This window comes from Pelodiscus sinensis, chromosome 22 (genome assembly GCF_052426305.1).
Source record: "Pelodiscus sinensis isolate ZL-2025 chromosome 22, ASM5242630v1, whole genome shotgun sequence".
Classification (NCBI taxonomy): Eukaryota; Metazoa; Chordata; order Testudines; family Trionychidae; genus Pelodiscus; species Pelodiscus sinensis.
Window position 1 is genome coordinate 3,368,146 of NC_143073.1, and position 16,786 is coordinate 3,384,931.

The window sequence follows — 16,786 nt, forward strand, 5'->3', positions numbered from 1 at the left end:
GGGAGCCTGGCTGGGATGCAGGGGAACCAGGCTGGGGGTGCAGGGGAGCCAGGCTGAGGGTGCAGGGGAGCCGGGCTGGGGAGCCGGGCGGAGAGCCTGGCCGGGGTGCAGGGGAGTTGGGCGGGGAGCCTGGCTGGGGGTGCAGGGGAGCCAGGCTGGGGGTGCAGGGGAGCTGGGGTGGGGGGCAGGGCTGGGGAGCCGGGCGGAGAGCCTGGCCGGGGTGCAAGGGAGCTGGGCGGGGAGCCAGGCTGGGGGTGCAGGGGAGCCAGGCTGGGGGTGCAGGGGAGCCAGGGCTGGGGGGGGTGCAGGGGAGCCGGGCTGGGGAGCCGGGCGGAGAGCCTGGCCGGGGTGCAGGGGAGTTGGGCGGGGAGCCTGGCTGGGATGCAGGGGAGCCAGGCTGGGGGTGCAGGGGAGCTGGGCAGGGGAGCCGGGGCGGGGTGCAGGGGAGCCAGGCTGAGGGTGCAGGGGAGCCGGGCTGGGGTGCAGGGGAGCGGGGGCCGGGCCCAGCCAGACTGTCCCCAGCTGCTCTCGGGGCCCACCCAGCGCGGTCCGCGGGGGGCCGAGAGTCCCCGCCGCCATCTCGGGGCGCCCGGCAGGGGGCAGCAGCGGCCCGGCTTGGGGGGGGGGGGGCGGCTCCCGGCCCAGCTGACGTCTGCCCGGCCGGCGGCCCCGCGTGCGGAGCCCGAGGCGGCGGCATGTGCCCGCGGGAGCCGGGCCGGGCGGGCGCGGGGGCCTGAGCCGGGCGCGGGGATGGAGGCGGCGCCGGGCGCCGGGCCGCGGGACAAGCCGCCGGCGCTGGACGGGGCGGCCCCCGGCGGCTCGGGGCCCCCCGCGCAGGCCGGGCCGGGCAAGGCGGCGGCGGAGCCGGTCGTGGCGGACGCCGAGGACCCGGCCGGCACCTTCGTGCGGCGCCAGCTCGGGGCCCTGCTGCAGCCCGCGGTCAACAAGTTCTCGCTGCGCATGTTCGGCAGCCACAAGGCGGTGGAGCTGGAGCAGCAGCGGGTCAAGTCGGCCGGGTCCTGGATCATCCACCCCTACAGCGACTTCAGGTCAGGGCCCCCCCCCCCCGCTGCCCCTGCCCCGGCCTCGCCCCTGCCCCCCCCCCGCTGCCCTGCTGCCCCCCCCGCTGCCCTGCTGTCCCGGCCTCGCCCCTGCCCCCCCCCCCTGCCCCTGCCCCGGCCTCGCCCCCCCCCCCCCCCCCCCGCTGCCCTGCTGTCCCGGCCTCGCCCCTGCCCCCCCCCCCGCCCCTGCCCCGGCCTCGCCCCTGCCCCCCCCCCCGCTGCCCCTGCCCCGGCCTCGCCCCTGCCCCCCCCGTGCCCCCCGCCCCCCCCCCGCTGCCCCGGCCTCGCCCCTGCCCCCCCGCTGCCCCCTCCCCCGCTGCCCCTGCCTCGCTGCCCCCAGTTGCCCTGGCCTTGCTGCCTCCCTGACTCGCCCCCCCCTCCCTCCGATCCCTCTCCCCGTTGGCCATTCACCCTCGGTCCCTTTCTCCCTGGCCCCAGCTGCCCCCTGCCCTTGTCCTAGAACCCCAGCGTGGGCAGAGACCTCAGGTGTCATCCAGTCCAGCTCCCTGCCCAAGCAGGACCCACCCAACTCAGCCCTCCCGGTCCTCCCCGGCCCCCTGCCACCCACCCCCTGTGCCCCTTCTCCTTGGCCGGCCACCCCCAGCCCTCCCCGTGTCCCCGGCCACACCTGGCCAGGCCCTGCCCTTTGCCCCCTACAGCGACTTCAGGCCCCGTTCTGCCCCCACCCCATGCACAGGGGGGCCACGTCACCCGCATCCCTGCCCACCCTGGGTGCAAGGCCTCTGCCCAGGGCTGCCCCGCTGGTGTGGGACTGGCGCTGTCCCAGGTGCTGAGCGTGAGGCCTCGGGCTGGGCTTGGCTTTCCCTGGCAGGCTCCCTGCTCAGCCCCAGGGTGGGCCCCGATGGCTCTTGGCCAAGGCCTGAGTCCTGCAGCCGGGGCTCCCTGCCCCCGTGGCCCACGCCCTCTGCTCCTCGGGCCGAGGCCTGCGGCACCGGGAGAGGGAGACGGGGCTGGCCTGGGTGCCAGGGTCCTCGCAGCAGGCGGGGGGCACGGGAGCCCTATGGGGCACCCCATGTCCAGGGGTGACATGCCAGGCCGGCTGGCAGTGAGCGGGGGTGGGGTGGGATCTGCCCCTTCCCCAGCAGCTTGTGCTGGTCCAGCAAAGGGACTGGGGGGGGCTGGTCTGTCCGCCCCAGGCCAGTCAGGGAGCCCGTTAACCAACAGGGCCCCCTCCCCGCAGTGGCTCTGTACCGTGCAGTGGGGCCAGGCACTGACCGGCCATGTGGCTGCCTGCAGTGGCTCTGTACCGTGCAGTGGGGCCAGGCACTGACCGGCCGTGCGGCTGCCTGCAGTGGCTCTGTACCGTGCACCCGATCCCAGAGAGTCACTCCTGCCCCAGCTCCTGTGTGGGGGTGGCTGCAGAGCCCTGCCCCCGCAGGACAGGCTCTGGCTGGGGGGCTGAGGGTGGAGCTTGGCCAGGAAGGGCGATGGGAGCCTTGTGGGCAGCCGCCCTGCTGGTTCGTAACGTGCCCACAGCAGGTGTTTCTCCGGGTGGTGCACACCCGCATGTGCCTCGGTGCACAGAACAAAATGCATCCCGCACCGGGCGGAGAACGCTCTAGGGGCCGTTGCTGGTGACCCTGGGCTGTCTCCATGCACTGGCTGGCATGGGGATGTGGAGTCACACGGCGGGGCGGAGACGGCAAGACGGGACTTGCAGGTGGCAGATGCGCTGTGCCCGTCGGAGGCTGGAGCCTGAGAGGAGCCCGCTCACGTGGGGGAGGCTGGCAGCGCCCAGGGGCCGATTCTCAGTGGTGCCAAGGGCCCTTTGCACGTGTGCTCGGTCTGCCCTGCCCCCAGGGAGAGGCGCCGTGTGTGAGCCGCAGCCCTGCTGGGGAAGGTGACCGGGCGGCATGGAGGAGCCGGGAGGGAGCGGCCGGGCTGGATTACTCAGGTGTTTATTATCCGCATTATGCCAGCAACTGAGCCCAGTGGGAGCCGGGGCCTCCCTGTGCGGCGCGGGGCGGAAGGACAAGCGCCACCCTAAAGAGCTTACCAGGTAACTGAGACAGCAGGGCCGGCGGCCTCAGTGAGCCCCTGAATGGCTTTTGTCGGGGCCAAGGGCGAGGTGACACGGACCCCTGAGGGGCCGGCGTCCCAGCACAGGGCCAGGCATCAGGAAAGCTCTTGGCTGCAGCTGGAGAGGCCCCAGCGTGGCGGCGTGGAAGGGGCCTAGCCCAGCGTGGTGGCGTGGAGGGGACTAGCCCAGCGTGGCGGCGTGGAAGGTGTGGCCCCCAGCGTGGTGGTGTGGAGGGGGCTAGCCCAGCGTGGCGGCATGGAGGGGGCTAGCCCAGCGTGGCGGCATGGAAGGTGTGGCCCCCAGCGTGGTGGCGTGGAAGGGGCCTAGCCCAGCGTGGCAGCATGGAAGGTGTGGCCCCCAGCGTGGTGGCGTGGAAGGGGCCTAGCCCAGCGTGGCAGCATGGAAGGTGTGGCCCCCAGCGTGGTGGCGTGGAAGGGGCCTAGCCCAGCGTGGTGGTGTGGAGGGGGCTAGCCCAGCGTGGCGGCGTGGAAGGTGTGGCCCCCAGCGTGGCGGCATGGAGGGGGTTAGCCCAGCGTGGCAGCATGGAAGGTGTGGCCCCCAGCATGGTGGCGTGGAGGGGGCTAGCCCAGCGTGGCGGCGTGGAAGGTGTGGCCCCCAGCGTGGCGGCGTGGAAGGTGTGGCCCCCAGCGTGGCGGCGTGGAAGGTGTGGCCCCCAGCGTGGCGGCGTGGAAGGTGTGGCCCCCAGCGTGGCGGCGTGGAGGGGCTAGCCCAGCGTGGCAGCATGGAAGGTGTGGCCCCCAGCGTGGTGGCGTGGAAGGGGCCTAGCCCAGCGTGGCGGTTTGGAAGGTGTGGCCCCCAGCGTGGTGGCGTGGAAGGGGCCTAGCCCAGCGTGGTGGCATGGAAGGGGCCTAGCCCAGTGTGGCGGCATGGAAGGGGCCTAGCCCAGCGTGGCGGTTTGGAAGGTGTGGCCCCCAGCGTGGTGGCGTGGAAGGGGCCTAGCCCAGCGTGGCGGCGTGGAAGGGGCCTAGCCCAGCGTGGCGGCGTGGAAGGGGCCTAGCCCAGCGTGGCGGCGTGGAAGGGGCCTAGCCCAGCGTGGCAGAGTGGAAGGTGTGGCCCCCAGTGTGGTGGTGTGGAAGGGGCCTAGCCCAGCGTGGCGGCGTGGAAGGGGCCTAGCCCAGCCTGCAGCCTGCCCAGCCCTAGGCCCCAGCTTGTGACTGTTGGTTTCTACTGTGAGGAAATGGGGGGCCCCCTGGTGGCCGCTCCCCAGAGCCCCTCTCTCCCGGGCTGCTGCTCTGCTGGGGCGCAGGGGGGCTGACGTGTGAGCTGGCCAGGTGCCCGCAGAGCAACGGGGGGCCTGGATTTCCACCGGTGACTGGCTGGGGCCTCCCCTGTTGCCCGGGCTGCCGAGGGGTGCAGCTCTGCGGGGGGGAGCATCCATGCGGGTGCCTGGGCAGGGCTGTCTCTGTCGTGGCCTGTGGCCCTGGCTCCCACGCCGTTTAGCTGCTCGCACGCACCCCTTGTGCTCGTGCAAGGGGCCAGGGCTGCGCGTGCCTTCCCCAGCACGTGTAGCTGAGGCCTGGGCGTGGCCAGCCCCGAAGTGCCCGTCTACCAGCCAGATCCCACTGGGGGCACCCTCCTGTGTGGGGCGCCAGGCCCAGTCCCCGGCGTCCTTCTCTTCCAAGTCCCTGATGCCAGGCGCGGGCTCTTCTGAAGTCCTGCCCTTTGGTTTTCCCTCCAAACCAAAGCCCTCCCCCCACTGTGGGCTCCCTGTGATGCAGACACGGGGGGAGAGCTGGGCCCCCGTGGCTGGATCTGAGTGTGATGCGCTCCAGCGGGCTGGGGGGCGGATGGGCCTGCCCGGGGCAGAGGCTTGGGCAGGCTGCGGCGGGGGCATGCGAGGGTAGGAGAGTCGGGGCACGGAGGGGCTGGATGGTGGGGCAGGGAGTTTCCCTGCACGGAGCGTGGGATGCAACGTGGCCCTCAGGCCTGTCCAGTCGTACGTGGGCAATGAAACTCAAAGGCTGCGGTGACGGGATCCCCCCGGGGCCCTGCCTGGGACTCTGGGACCCCCTCTCGGGGCCTTGCTAGTGCCCAGCAGCAACCCCGTCCAGGTGCTGGTACTAAGCACAGCTGCATGGAAGGCAGCTTGGGGGGAAGTGGTGGGCGTGGGACCTCCACTTCAGGCAGGCATTTGATACAGTCTCAGGGCCTTCTCATCAACAACCTAGGGAAATACAACCGAGAAGGGGCTGCCGTAAGGCGGGTTCATCGCCGGCTGGAGAACCGTTCTCGAGAGTCACTATTAACGGTTCACAAGCCTGCGGGAAGGGCAGAGCAAGCGGGGCTCCGCACGGGCCGGTTCGGTTCAGTATCTTCATCAACCATTTAGAGACTGGCGTGGAGAGGACGCTTATTAAGTCTGCAGATGATCCCAAGCCGGGAGGGGTTGCGCCTGCTCTGGAGGACAGGGTCAGAATTCAAACCATCTGGCCAAGCTGGAGAAATAGTCTGAGGTCAACAGGATGAAGTTTAATAAGGAGAAATGCCAAGTGCTCCGCTTAGGAAGGAACAGTCAGTTCCATACATACAAGATGGGAAGCGACTGTCTAGGAAGGAGCATGGCGGAAAGGGATCTAGGGCTGTGTCTAAACTCTATGACTCCATCGACGGAGCCATGTAGATTAGGCTGATCGGCAAAGGGAAATGAAGCCGCGATTTAAATGATTGCGGCTTCATTTAAATTTAAATGGCTGCCGTGCTGAGCCGACAAACAGCTGATCAGCTGTTTGTCGGCTCAGCGCGCTGGTCTGGACGCTCCCACGCCGACCTGAAAGCCCTTTATCCACCTCCCCGTTATGCCTCGTGGGATGAGGTTTACCGGGGAGGTCAATAAAGGGCTTTCATGTCGACAGGGGAGCGTCCAGACTAGCGCGCTGAGCCGACAAACAGCTGATCAGCTGTTTGTCGGCTCAGCGCGGCAGCCATGTAAATTTAAATGAAGCCGTGATCATTTAAATCGCGGCTTCATTTCCCTTTGCCAAACAAACAAATCTACATAGCTCCGTCGATGGAGCCATGTAGTTTAGACCCCTAGGGGTCAGAGTGGACCACAAGTGAAATATGAGCCAACAGTGTAATACTGTTGCAAAAAAAGCCAACATAAATATCTCATGGAGCTGGAAGGGACCTTGCAAGATCATCTAGTCCAGCCCCCTGCTCTCACAGCAGGACCAAATACCATCCCTGACAGATTTATCCCAGATCCCTAATTGGCCCTCTCAAGGTTTGAACTCACAACACTGGGTTTAGCAGGCCAATGCTCAAACCACTGAGCTATCCCTCTTCTTGTGAGTCTGGGCTCCATGAACAGGTGTGTTGTGAGCAAGACACGTGGCGTCATTCTCCTGCCCCACTCTGTGCTGGTTTGGCCTCAGGTGGAGGAGCGTGTCCTGTTCCCGGCACCACATTTTGAGAGAGATGTGGAGAAACTGGGGAAGGTCCGGAGACGAGTAACAAGAACGATGAAAGGTCGAGAGAACATGAGCTGGGAGGGAGGCCAAAGGACGGGGCTTGTTTAGTTTGGAAAGGAGCAGATGGAGAGGGGACATGAGAGCGGTTTTCAAGTATCTAAAAGGGTGTTACGGGGAGGAGGGAGAAACATTGTTCTCCTTGGCTTCTGAGGCTAGGACAGGAAGCAAGGGGCTTGAACTGCAGCAAGGGAGGTTTAGGCTGGACATTAAAAACTTCCGGGCAGGGGTCTGTGACGGCGCGTCGGGGCCCCCCGACCCTGCTCCCCTGCCCGCAGCCAGATGTGACTCCGCCAGCCAGTAGAATAGAGGGGTTGTTGCTTCTCAGAGATACGGCGCGGCCCGGGCTCGATGTGGACATCGGAGTAAGGGGCAGGCAGCCTCAGACCCCGTGGGGCAGGGGTACACAGGCGCCTGGTCCCCCGGTACTCGATTTAGTCCCGTCTCTTCGAGTTTGCCCAGCTCCCAGCCTGTCCCCAGCCAGGTGTCCGTCTCCGCCTCCCTCCCTTTGTCTCTCCCCTGGGAAGAGCCTTGTTCCCTGCCCAGGCTGGGCCGAACACACGTGGGTGAGTCCATGCGAATCGCACTCACAGCGCAGCCAGGTTACAAAGCAGACAGCCCCCCACTACGTGTCGGGGGGGGAAACGCTGGAATAAGTTACCTGGGGGGTTGTGGAATCTCCATCCCTGAAGATATTTCAGAGCAGGTTGGACAGACGCCTGCCAGGGATGGGCTAGACGGCGGCGGCCGTCGGGAGGAGGAAGACTGCGCCGTGAGGAGCTGGAGCACGTCAGGGCAGGGGCCCAAGCGAGCCGGGGGGCGCGGGCGAAGGGCTCTGTCTGCCCAGCTGTGAGCTCTACCCAGCTCAGCGCCAGGCCTGCACCTCCCTGGGGCCCAGCGTGCAGAGGCACCTTTCCCAGCCTTGTGTTCTCAGCACCTGCCCATCTCCCGGGGGGGTCCCGTCTGTGCACGTCCTCAGGCCGGGGAACCCGCCATCCGGGGGTGACGGGGCAGGACGCTGCTGGGGGGAGCCCGAGTCCCACCAGAGGCGACGGGCTGCCTGCGTGCCGGTCGTGGTTAGTAAGAACGGCCAGACTGGGTCAGACCAAAGATCCATCCAGCCCAGTACCCTGTCTGCTGACTGGCCAGTTCCAGGTGCCCCAGAGGGAGGGAACCCAACAGGGAATGATCAAGCGTCTCTCTCCTGCCATCCATCTCCACCCTCTGACAAACAGAGGCCGGGGGCACCCCTCCTTACCCATCCTGGCTAGAAGCCAGGGCTCGACAAACTATAGAATCTACTCGCCTGTGGCAAGTGGATTTCAGCCGTGTGCCCCATTTACTGGCAGCGCGCGCACGCGCAGTGCGGGGCTTTCGCTGCCGTTTGTCAAGCCCTGCTAATAGCCATTGATGGACTTATCTTCCATGAATTTATCCAGCTCTCTTTTAAACCCTGTGATAGTCCTAGCCTTCACAGCCTCCTCCGGCAAGGAGTTCCACAGGTTGAGCGTGTGAAGAACTTCCTTTTTTTGTTTGTTTTAAACCTGCTGCCCATTAGTTTCATTTGGTGACCCCTAGTTTTTATTTTAAGGGAACAAGTAAATAACTTTTCCTTATTCACTTTCTCCACTCCACTCATGATTTTAGAGACCTCTATCATATCCCCCCTTCATCTCCTCTTTTCCAAGCTGAAAAGTCCTCGTCTTTTTTATCTCTCCTCTTACCCTCACTCTTAAACCTTCGCCCTTCATTTCCACTCTGAGTCTGCCTAGTTCGGACTCCCAGCCACGGGCTCGTGTTAGACCAGGGCTGGGGAACCGAGGGCTGGATGTGACCCCCCAGGCTGCCTGGATCCGGCCCCCGAGGCTCAGGGCTTCCCCCCAGCATTGGGGAGCCAGTGCTGGCACTTCCAGCCCTCTGCCACCCTACCATGCGGCCAGAGCGCACACAATCTACTAGCCTGGCCCCCCCAGGCTGTGGTGTGCGAGGAGCGTCTCCCTGCTTCTCTACATCCGTGAGAGGGGAGCGGGTTTGATTTTGTTGCTTCCTGCTCGTGTGCAGCCCTGACTGATTTTTCTGTGGGTCAGTGGCTCCCGACCCAAAACCGCCCCCCCCCCCCCCCGTATTAGACTTTTGTCTGCCGGACCGAAGAGCCCACAATCAAATCTCTTGTTTCCCAGAAGGCACTTCCAGGCTGGGATCCCATCCCCCCATAACCTCTCCCCACAGGCCTAGCGCAACGTTTCCTGGGGCTTGAGCAAAGCCGTTAACTGGCTGTCCCATTACAAAGCCCCCTCCGCCGTGCACGGCTCGTTAGGACATCGAGCGCTCAGGATGACACACGTCCAGCCCTCTTAATTAGCCTCGTCACCCCAGCCTTACCGCTCACAGGGATCCCCCCTCCTTTCCCTGTTAAACGTCTGGGTTTCTGTGTTTCCCGAGGACGTGGGCTGTACCCCTCGTGGCGCCTCTCTGAGCCCGGCTCCGGCAGCTCCAGGTTCTCACGTGGCTGCAGCGGCTGGCTGGCCATTCTCATTCTCTCCCTCGCTTTCTCCTGCCCCCCCCCCACCCCGCCGCAGGTTTTACTGGGACCTCATCATGCTGCTGCTGATGGTGGGGAACCTCATCATCCTGCCGGTGGGCATCACCTTTTTCAAGGACGAGAACACACCGCCCTGGATCGTCTTCAACGTGCTCTCGGACACCTTCTTCCTGGCCGACCTGGTGCTGAACTTCCGCACGGGCATCGTGGTGGAGGACAACACGGAGATCATCCTGGACCCGCGCACCATCAAGAGGAAGTACCTGAAGAGCTGGTTCCTGGTGGACTTCATCTCCTCCATCCCCGTGGACTACATCTTCCTCGTCGTCGACCTGGAGACCCAGGTGGACTCCGACGTCTACAAGACGGCCCGGGCCCTGCGCATCGTGCGCTTCACCAAGATCCTCAGCCTGCTGCGCCTCCTGCGCCTGTCCCGCCTCATCCGCTACATCCACCAGTGGGAGGAGGTGGGACGGCCAGGGAGGGGCGTTGAGGGGGTCCCCGGCTGGAGAGATCCAGGGGCTTCAGAAGTCCTGGCTGGGGGAGGGGTACTGGAGGGGTCCCTGGCTGGAGAGATCCAGGGGGTTCAGAAGCCCTGGCCAGGGGAGGGGCGTTGTGGGGGTCGCCAGCTGGAGAGATCCAGGGGGTTCAGAAGCTCTGGCCAGGGGAGGGGCATTTTTGGGGGTTCCTGGCTAGAGAGATCCAGGGGGTTCAGAAGTTCTGGCTGGGGGAGAGGCATTTTGGGGGTCCCTGGCTAGGGAGATCCAGGGGGTTCAGAAGTCCTGGCCAGGGGAGGGGCATTTTGGGGGTCCCTGGCTGGGGAGATCCAGGTGGTTCAGAAGTTCTGGCCAGGGGAGGGGCATTTTTGGGGGTTCCTGGCTGGGGAGATCCAGGGGGTTCAGAAGTTCTGGCCAGGGGAGGGGCATTTTGGGGGTCCCTGGCTGGAGAGATCCAGGGGGTTCAGAAGTTCTGGCCAGGGGAGGGGCATTTTGGGGGTCCCTGGCTGGAGAGATCCAGGGGGTTCAGAAGTTCTGGCCAGGGGAGGGGCATTTTGGGGGTCCCTGGCTGGGGAGATCCAGGGGGTTCAGAAGTTCTGGCCAGGGGAGGGGCATTTTGGGGGTCCCTGGCTAGGAAGATCCAGGGGGTTCAGAAGTTCTGGCCAGGGGAGGGGCATTTTTGGGGGTTCCTGGCTGGGGAGATCCAGGGGGTTCAGAAGTCCTGGCCAGGGGAGGGGCATTTTGGGGGTCCCTGGCTGGGGAGATCCAGGGGGTTCAGAAGTCCTGGCCAGGGTAGGGGCATTTTTGGGGGTCCCTGGCTAGAGAATCCAGGGGGGTTCTGAAGCCCTGGCCAGAAGAGGGGCATTTGGGGACCCTGTGGCTCTTTTGGGGAGGTTCTGAGCCTTTGGGGGCTCCCGGCCCGGCCCTGCCCTGCCCTGCGGGGCCCTGCGGAAGGGACCTGGCTTTTCACAGTCCTTCTGCCCCGGCTCAGATCTTCCACATGACCTACGACCTGGCCAGCGCCGTGGTGCGGATCGTCAACCTCATCGGCATGATGCTGCTGCTGTGCCACTGGGACGGCTGCCTGCAGTTCCTGGTGCCCATGCTGCAGGACTTCCCCGAGGACTGCTGGGTGTCCATCAACCACATGGTGGTGAGTCCCCCAGGGGGCGGGCTCTGCTGCCCGGGGGGGGGGGCGGGCTCCGGCCTGTCCTTGTGCTGCCCAGTGCCCCTCCCTGTGCCCATCGTGGGACACGAGGAGCAAACCCGTATTGGGCAGGGCGCTGGTTGGACCCCCCCCTCCCAGCCGGGGGGCCCAGGGCGGGGCCACGACACACTCGCCGTTAACTGGGGCAGGCTGGAGCCTGGGGGCAGCCCAGGTTTTATCAAGGGGCAGGCAGGGGCTAGAGAAACCTGATCCCAGGTCCAGCTGGGGGGACCTCATGGGCTGGCATGTCGCTGGCTGGGAGTGTTCCCCGTGCACACGTGCGTGCTTGGGCTCCTCTCTGCCCCCGTGCGTGTGCACACGCTCGTGCCAGGGCTCCTCTCTGCCCCCGTGCATGTGCACACGCTCGTGCCAGGGCTCCTCTCTGCCCCCGGGTGCGTGCCCAGGCTCTTCTCTGCCCCCGTGCATGTGCACACGCTTGTGCCAGGGCTCCTCTCTGCCCCCGTGCATGTGCACACGCTTGTGCCAGGGCTCCTCTCTGCCCCCGGGTGCGTGCCCAGGCTCCCCTCTGCCCCCGTGCATGTGCACACGCTCGTGCCAGGGCTCCTCTCTGCCCCCGTGCATGTGCACACGCTCGTGCCAGGGCTCCTTTCTGCCCCCGTGCATGTGCACACGCTCGTGCCAGGGCTCTCTGCCCCCGTGTGCGTGCCCAGGCTTCTCTCTGCCCCCGTGCATGTGCACATGCTTGTGCCAGGGCTCCTCTCTGCCCCCGGGTGCGTGCACACATCTGTGCCGTCTCGCTGCTCGCTGCCAGGAGCCTGGAGACACCGGCCTCAGCCAGGCAGGGGAAGCCTCCCTCTGGCCTTGTCCCTGCTGCCGCTCACGAGAGCTGGCAGACCTGGGCCCCCGGCCGCCGCCAGGCGCTGGGGGCGAAGCCTCTGGCCCAGGGTCCTGGTGGCCGCGTGGGCCGGGTGCTCCCTTGTGGGCTGAGGCGGCGCCCGCAGGGGAACCCCCGGGCCCACGGGCAGGACTGGGCCCGGCTGCAGCTCGCTCAGGCGCCTCCTGTCGGCAGAACGACTCCTGGGGCAGGCAGTACTCCCACGCCCTGTTCAAGGCCATGAGCCACATGCTCTGCATCGGCTACGGGCAGCAGGCCCCGGAGGGCATGACCGACGTCTGGCTCACCATGCTCAGCATGATCGTGGGCGCCACCTGCTACGCCATGTTCATCGGCCACGCCACGGCCCTCATCCAGTCGCTGGACTCCTCCCGCCGCCAGTACCAGGAGAAGGTGAGGGCCCCGCGGGCGGGGCTGGGAGCGGGGAGGAACCAGCCACTTGGTGGGGGTTACACTCGCCTGGCGCGGGCCCCGGCCAGCCGCCCTGCAGCCCCTGACGTGGCCGCTCTGCCTCCCCCAGTACAAGCAGGTGGAGCAGTACATGTCCTTCCACAAGCTGCCCGGGGACACGCGCCAGCGCATCCACGAGTACTACGAGCACCGCTACCAGGGCAAGATGTTCGACGAGGAGAACATCCTGGGCGAGCTGAGCGAGCCCCTCAAGGAGGTAGGGGAGTCCCAGGGCCGGGCGCAGGCCCAAGGCCCCTGCACCAGCCCCCCCCCGGCAGAGGCAAGTGGGGCCAGCCCTGCCCCCTCTGGCCAATGCAAGTGGGGGGGGGGGTGCTCGCTGGTGGGCTGCTCTCCGAGGCCGGTGCCGCTTCTCAGTGACACCTCCCCCCCCCCCCCAGGAAATCATCAACTTTAACTGCCGGAACCTGGTGGCCAACATGCCGCTGTTCGCCAACGCCGACCCCAACTTCGTCACGGCCATGCTGACCAAGCTGCGCTTCGAGGTCTTCCAGCCGGGCGACTTCATCATCCGGGAGGGCACGGTGGGCCGCAAGATGTACTTCATCCAGCACGGCGTGGTCAGCGTCCTCACCAAGGGCAGCAAGGAGACCAAGCTCTCGGACGGCTCCTACTTCGGCGGTGAGCGCGCGGCAGGGCGGGGCCGGGGAATCCGGGGGGGGGGGGCAGGGCTCGTCTGTCCCAGCAGCCGCACGGCCGTGGCCCTCCCCTTGTGGCCCTGGCTTCGCTCCCACCCGCCCAGCTGTACGGAGGGGCCCCGCTCGGACAGTCCAGGGCTCCGTGGGGGTCACAGAGCATAGGAATTATCTGTTCCTGCCGAGGCAGGGATCCGGGCCAGTGGCTTGAACCGGAGGGGCTGGGAGGCAGGACTCCTGGGTTCTCTCCCCAGCTGTGGGAGGGGAAGGGAACGGTGCCTAGTGGCTAGTGCAAGGGGTGGCCGGGCCAGCCAGGACTGCTGGGTTCTCTCCCCAGCTGTGGGAGGGGAAGGGAGCGGTGCCTAGTGGCTAGTGCAAGGGGTGGCCGGGCCAGCCAGGACTCCTGGGTTCTCTCCCCAGCTGTGGGAGGGGAAGGGAGCGGTGCCTAGTGGCTAGTGCAAGGGGTGGCTGGGCCAGCCAGGACTCCTGGGTTCTCTCCCCAGCTGTGGGAGGGGAAGGGAGCGGTGCCTAGTGGCTAGTGCAAGGGGTGGCCGGGCCAGCCAGGACTCCTGGGTTCTCTCCCCAGCTGTGGGAGGGGAAGGGAGCGGTGCCTAGTGGCTAGTGCAAGGTGTGGCCGGGCCAGCCAGGACTCCTGGGTTCTCTCCCCAGCTGTGGGAGGGGAAGGGAGCGGTGCCTAGTGGCTAGTGCAAGGTGTGGCCGGGCCAGCCAGGACTCCTGGGTTCTGTTCCTGACTCTGGACACGGCTGTTGAGCTGCCCGGATCAGCCCCCTGCCCTCTCGCGCTCGGGTTTCGTTCAGAGGAGACACCAGTGTAGGGCGGGGGCGGCGCCGTGGCGCCAGCAGGGAGGTGGCCGTGGCCCTGATGCCGAGCCCCGTGTCCCCCCAGAGATCTGCCTGCTGACGCGGGGGCGGCGGACGGCCAGCGTGCGGGCCGACACCTACTGCCGCCTCTACTCGCTCTCGGTGGACAACTTCAACGAGGTGCTGGAGGAGCACCCCATGATGCGCCGGGCCTTCGAGACCGTGGCCATGGACCGCCTGGACCGCATTGGTGAGGGAGCGCCCAGCCCAGGTGCATGCCAGCCACCCCGCGCCCCCGGGCAGCTCCTGCCCCGGCCCTTTCCCTCCTCCTCCGGGCCCCCGGCAGCACCGTGGGCGGAGGGGACCTGTCTCTGCCCAGGCGGGGCCGTCCCCCAAGCTCTGCCTCCGCACTGGCGGGGCCGGTCCCGCAGGCTGCGGGGAGCCCAGGGCGCCAGACCTCAGCCCCTCCCGCACAGCGGCCGGGAGCCAGCTCCTGCGCGAGCCGGGCCGTCGGGGGGAGCCCGGCTCCGGCTCCGGCAGGGCGGTGACCCCTGGTCTCTCGGCCCGCAGGGAAGAAGAACTCGATCCTGCTGCGCAAGCGGGCGGAGCACAGCGCGGGGGCCCTGAACAACGACATGATCCAGCAGATCGTGAGGCACGACCGGGACATGGCCCACGGCGTCCAGGGCCTGCAGCCCGCGGGCCGGGAGCCGGGCAAGCCGGTGATCTGGGAGCCCCTGGTGCACGCGCCGCTGCAGACAGCTGCCGCCACCACCAGCGTGGCCATTGCCTTGACTCACCAGCAGGGCCTGCAGGCCCACATCTTCCTGCCCCCCTCCTCCGGCTCCAGCCCCCTCTCGCCCGAGGCCGCCCTGCTCCCCCGGCCGGGGCGGCGCTCTCAGCCCAGCCTGGGGGGCTCCCGGCCCTCCTCGGTGAGTTCCCAGTCCCAGTCGCCCCTGGAGAGCGGGGGGCCGCCCCCGCCGAGGCTGGCGCCAAAGGGGGAGCCCCCGGCGCCAGCTGCCCAGCTCGGCAGCTCGCGAGGCGCCTCCGCGTCCACGTCGCTCCTCCCGCAGCCGCCGGGGGCTCCGTCGCCCGGCTCCGAGCCGGCGCTGCCCCCGGGGAGGACTCTCCACTACAGCCTGTCCCGAGCCACCGGCTCCCGCATCTCGCTGCTGATGCAGCCGCAGCCGCTGGGGAAGCACCGGAGCAGCCAGGGCCTGCCCGTGGGGCAGCTCACGCGGGACGTCCGGCTCCTGTCGGCCTCTCAGCCCTCCCTGCCCCAGAGGGTGGCCCAGCAGGCGGAGGGCAGCTCCGGCCAGCGGGGCGGGAGGTCCACGGGGAACCTGGCTCACCGCTCGTCTCCCTCGGTGGCTGGACTCCTCCCCAAGCCGGCCCCGGCTGCGCAGATACCTGCAGGGCCCGTGGGCCAGCCTAGGGCGCCGTCTCCCGTCCCCACGCCCCGGCCCGCGGCGGGCCCCTCCCGCAAGGGCTCCGTGGCGTTCAGCCCCGACGTGGAAAGTGGGAAGCCCAAGCTCCCGTCCAACATGTGAGCCCCCCGGGCTGCGTCCACGCCGGGGGGAGAGGAGCCGCGCGCGCCGTGGGGCAGGAGGCGGCCCCGCCCCAAAGGGCTGGGGTGCATGGGCAGGGCACGGCACGGAGAGGCCGAGCGGCGGTGGCCGGCGGCCGGTGTCTCGCTGTGGGACCGGCTCTGCCCCCGGGCGCCAGGATTCTCACGCCCCTGGGGTCAGGAAGCCCTCAAAGGCAGACCCCATCTGCGCCAGAGCCTCGGGGGGTGGCAGCGTGAGGGGCGAGGCCAGAGGGGGGTGGTACCCCAGGGGGAGGCAGCATGAGGGGGGGTGAGGCTGGAGCCCCAGGGAGAGGCAACATAAGGGGCTGAGGCCAGAGTGGGGGGCGGGCCCCACGGAGAGGCAGCGTGAGGGGAGTGGGGCCGGAGTGGGGGGCGGGCCCCACGGAGAGGCAGCGTGAGGGGGTTGGGGGGCGGGCCCCATGGAGAGGCAGCGTGAGGGGGTTGGGTGGGAGTGGGGGGCGGGCCCCACGGAGAGGCAGCGTGAGGGAGTTGGGTGGGAGTGGGGGGCGGGCCCCACGGAGAGGCAGTGTGAGAGGGTTGGGGGGCAGGCCCCACGGAGAGGCAGCGTGAGGGGAGTGGGGCCGGAGTGGGGGGCGGGCCCCACGGAGAGGCAGCGTGAGGGGAGTGGGGCCGGAGTGGGGGGCGGGCCCCACGGAGAGGCAGCGTGAGGGGAGTGGGACCGGAGTGGGGGGCGGGCCCCACGGAGAGGCAGCGTGAGGGGAGTGGGGCCGGAGTGGGGGGCGGGCCCCACGGAGAGGCTTGTGCACTGCTCAGGGCAGGGGCTACAGTCCCTGAGAGCCCGGAACCCCCCTCGCTCCAGCTCCCGGCGGCTGAGCCCAGAGCGGGAGGCCTGGGCCCCGAGGTGCCGGCTACTGTGGCATTCGTGCCCCGGGGGCGCGTTCAGCGCCGTGGCCCCAGACTGAAGGTGCCCCCCCCCCCGCTCTAGGGAGGCTGCCCCGGCGCACGGGGCCTCTGGCCCCAGAACCCCGGGGAGCCGCGGCCTGTGAACGGCTCAGCCACCCCCTCGCCCGGGGGCAGCAGCCGCTCAGGCGAGTGCCTCTAGCCCCAGAGGCGGGGGAGGAGCAGGCCTGTCCCACCCCCCTGCCCTCTGGGCAAGTCAGACTGGGGGAGACCGGGACCCAGCGGCCAGGCCTGGTGGGTTCCTCCCGCTCCTGGCCGGCTCCACGGGGCTGCCTCGGAGGACACAGGCCCGGGCTGGCCTCCCGGGGGTCGTTCTTGGTTTCTCTCTGGGGAAGATGAATCCCCTCCCCCCCCCCCGCCCCTCTCCCCTTGCAAGCTGGGGCTTAGCTAGTGAGCCGCGCCGTCCTCAGCCTTGCAGGGACCCAGGGGGAGCAGAGGCCAGGCCCGCGTCCCCCTCTCCCACGCCCCCTCCCTGCCTGGATCTCCGCCAAGAGCGACACTGCCGCCGGCGCCGGCGGAGTCTGCGTCCCTGTACAGAAGGGTTGGGATTTCGGGCGAGTCCCCCCCCCACCCCCGCCCTGCCCCTCTCCAGGACCCAGTAGTTAGCGACGTGTGTGCGAGTCGTGGCTCCGCGGCGCAGCCGAATCCTGCTTACGGTGTT

At 68.2% G+C, this 16,786-nt stretch overlaps 1 protein-coding gene across 3 annotated transcripts; it reads left to right on the forward strand.

Moving 5' to 3' along the window:
- Window positions 1-621: 621 nt before the first annotated feature.
- On the forward strand, window positions 622-15,418 carry HCN3 (hyperpolarization activated cyclic nucleotide gated potassium channel 3). 3 transcript variants are annotated; one of them, XM_075908475.2, is made up of 8 exons: window positions 622-1,049; window positions 9,170-9,599; window positions 10,621-10,782; window positions 11,867-12,085; window positions 12,213-12,359; window positions 12,541-12,781; window positions 13,702-13,887; window positions 14,187-15,416. In XM_075908475.2, the coding sequence occupies exons 1-8, from the start codon at window positions 751-753 to the stop codon at window positions 15,164-15,166; spliced, it is 2,664 nt and encodes an 887-aa protein (XP_075764590.2). In that variant the 5' UTR covers window positions 622-750; the 3' UTR covers window positions 15,167-15,416. The 3 variants fall into 3 exon arrangements, with proteins under 3 accessions (XP_075764590.2, XP_075764591.2, XP_075764592.2); XM_075908476.2 differs by having other exon boundaries at window positions 628-1,049; window positions 13,702-13,866; window positions 14,187-15,414; XM_075908477.2 differs by lacking the exon at window positions 622-1,049 and adding an exon at window positions 2,839-3,081 and having other exon boundaries at window positions 14,187-15,418.
- Window positions 15,419-16,786: the final 1,368 nt, after the last annotated feature.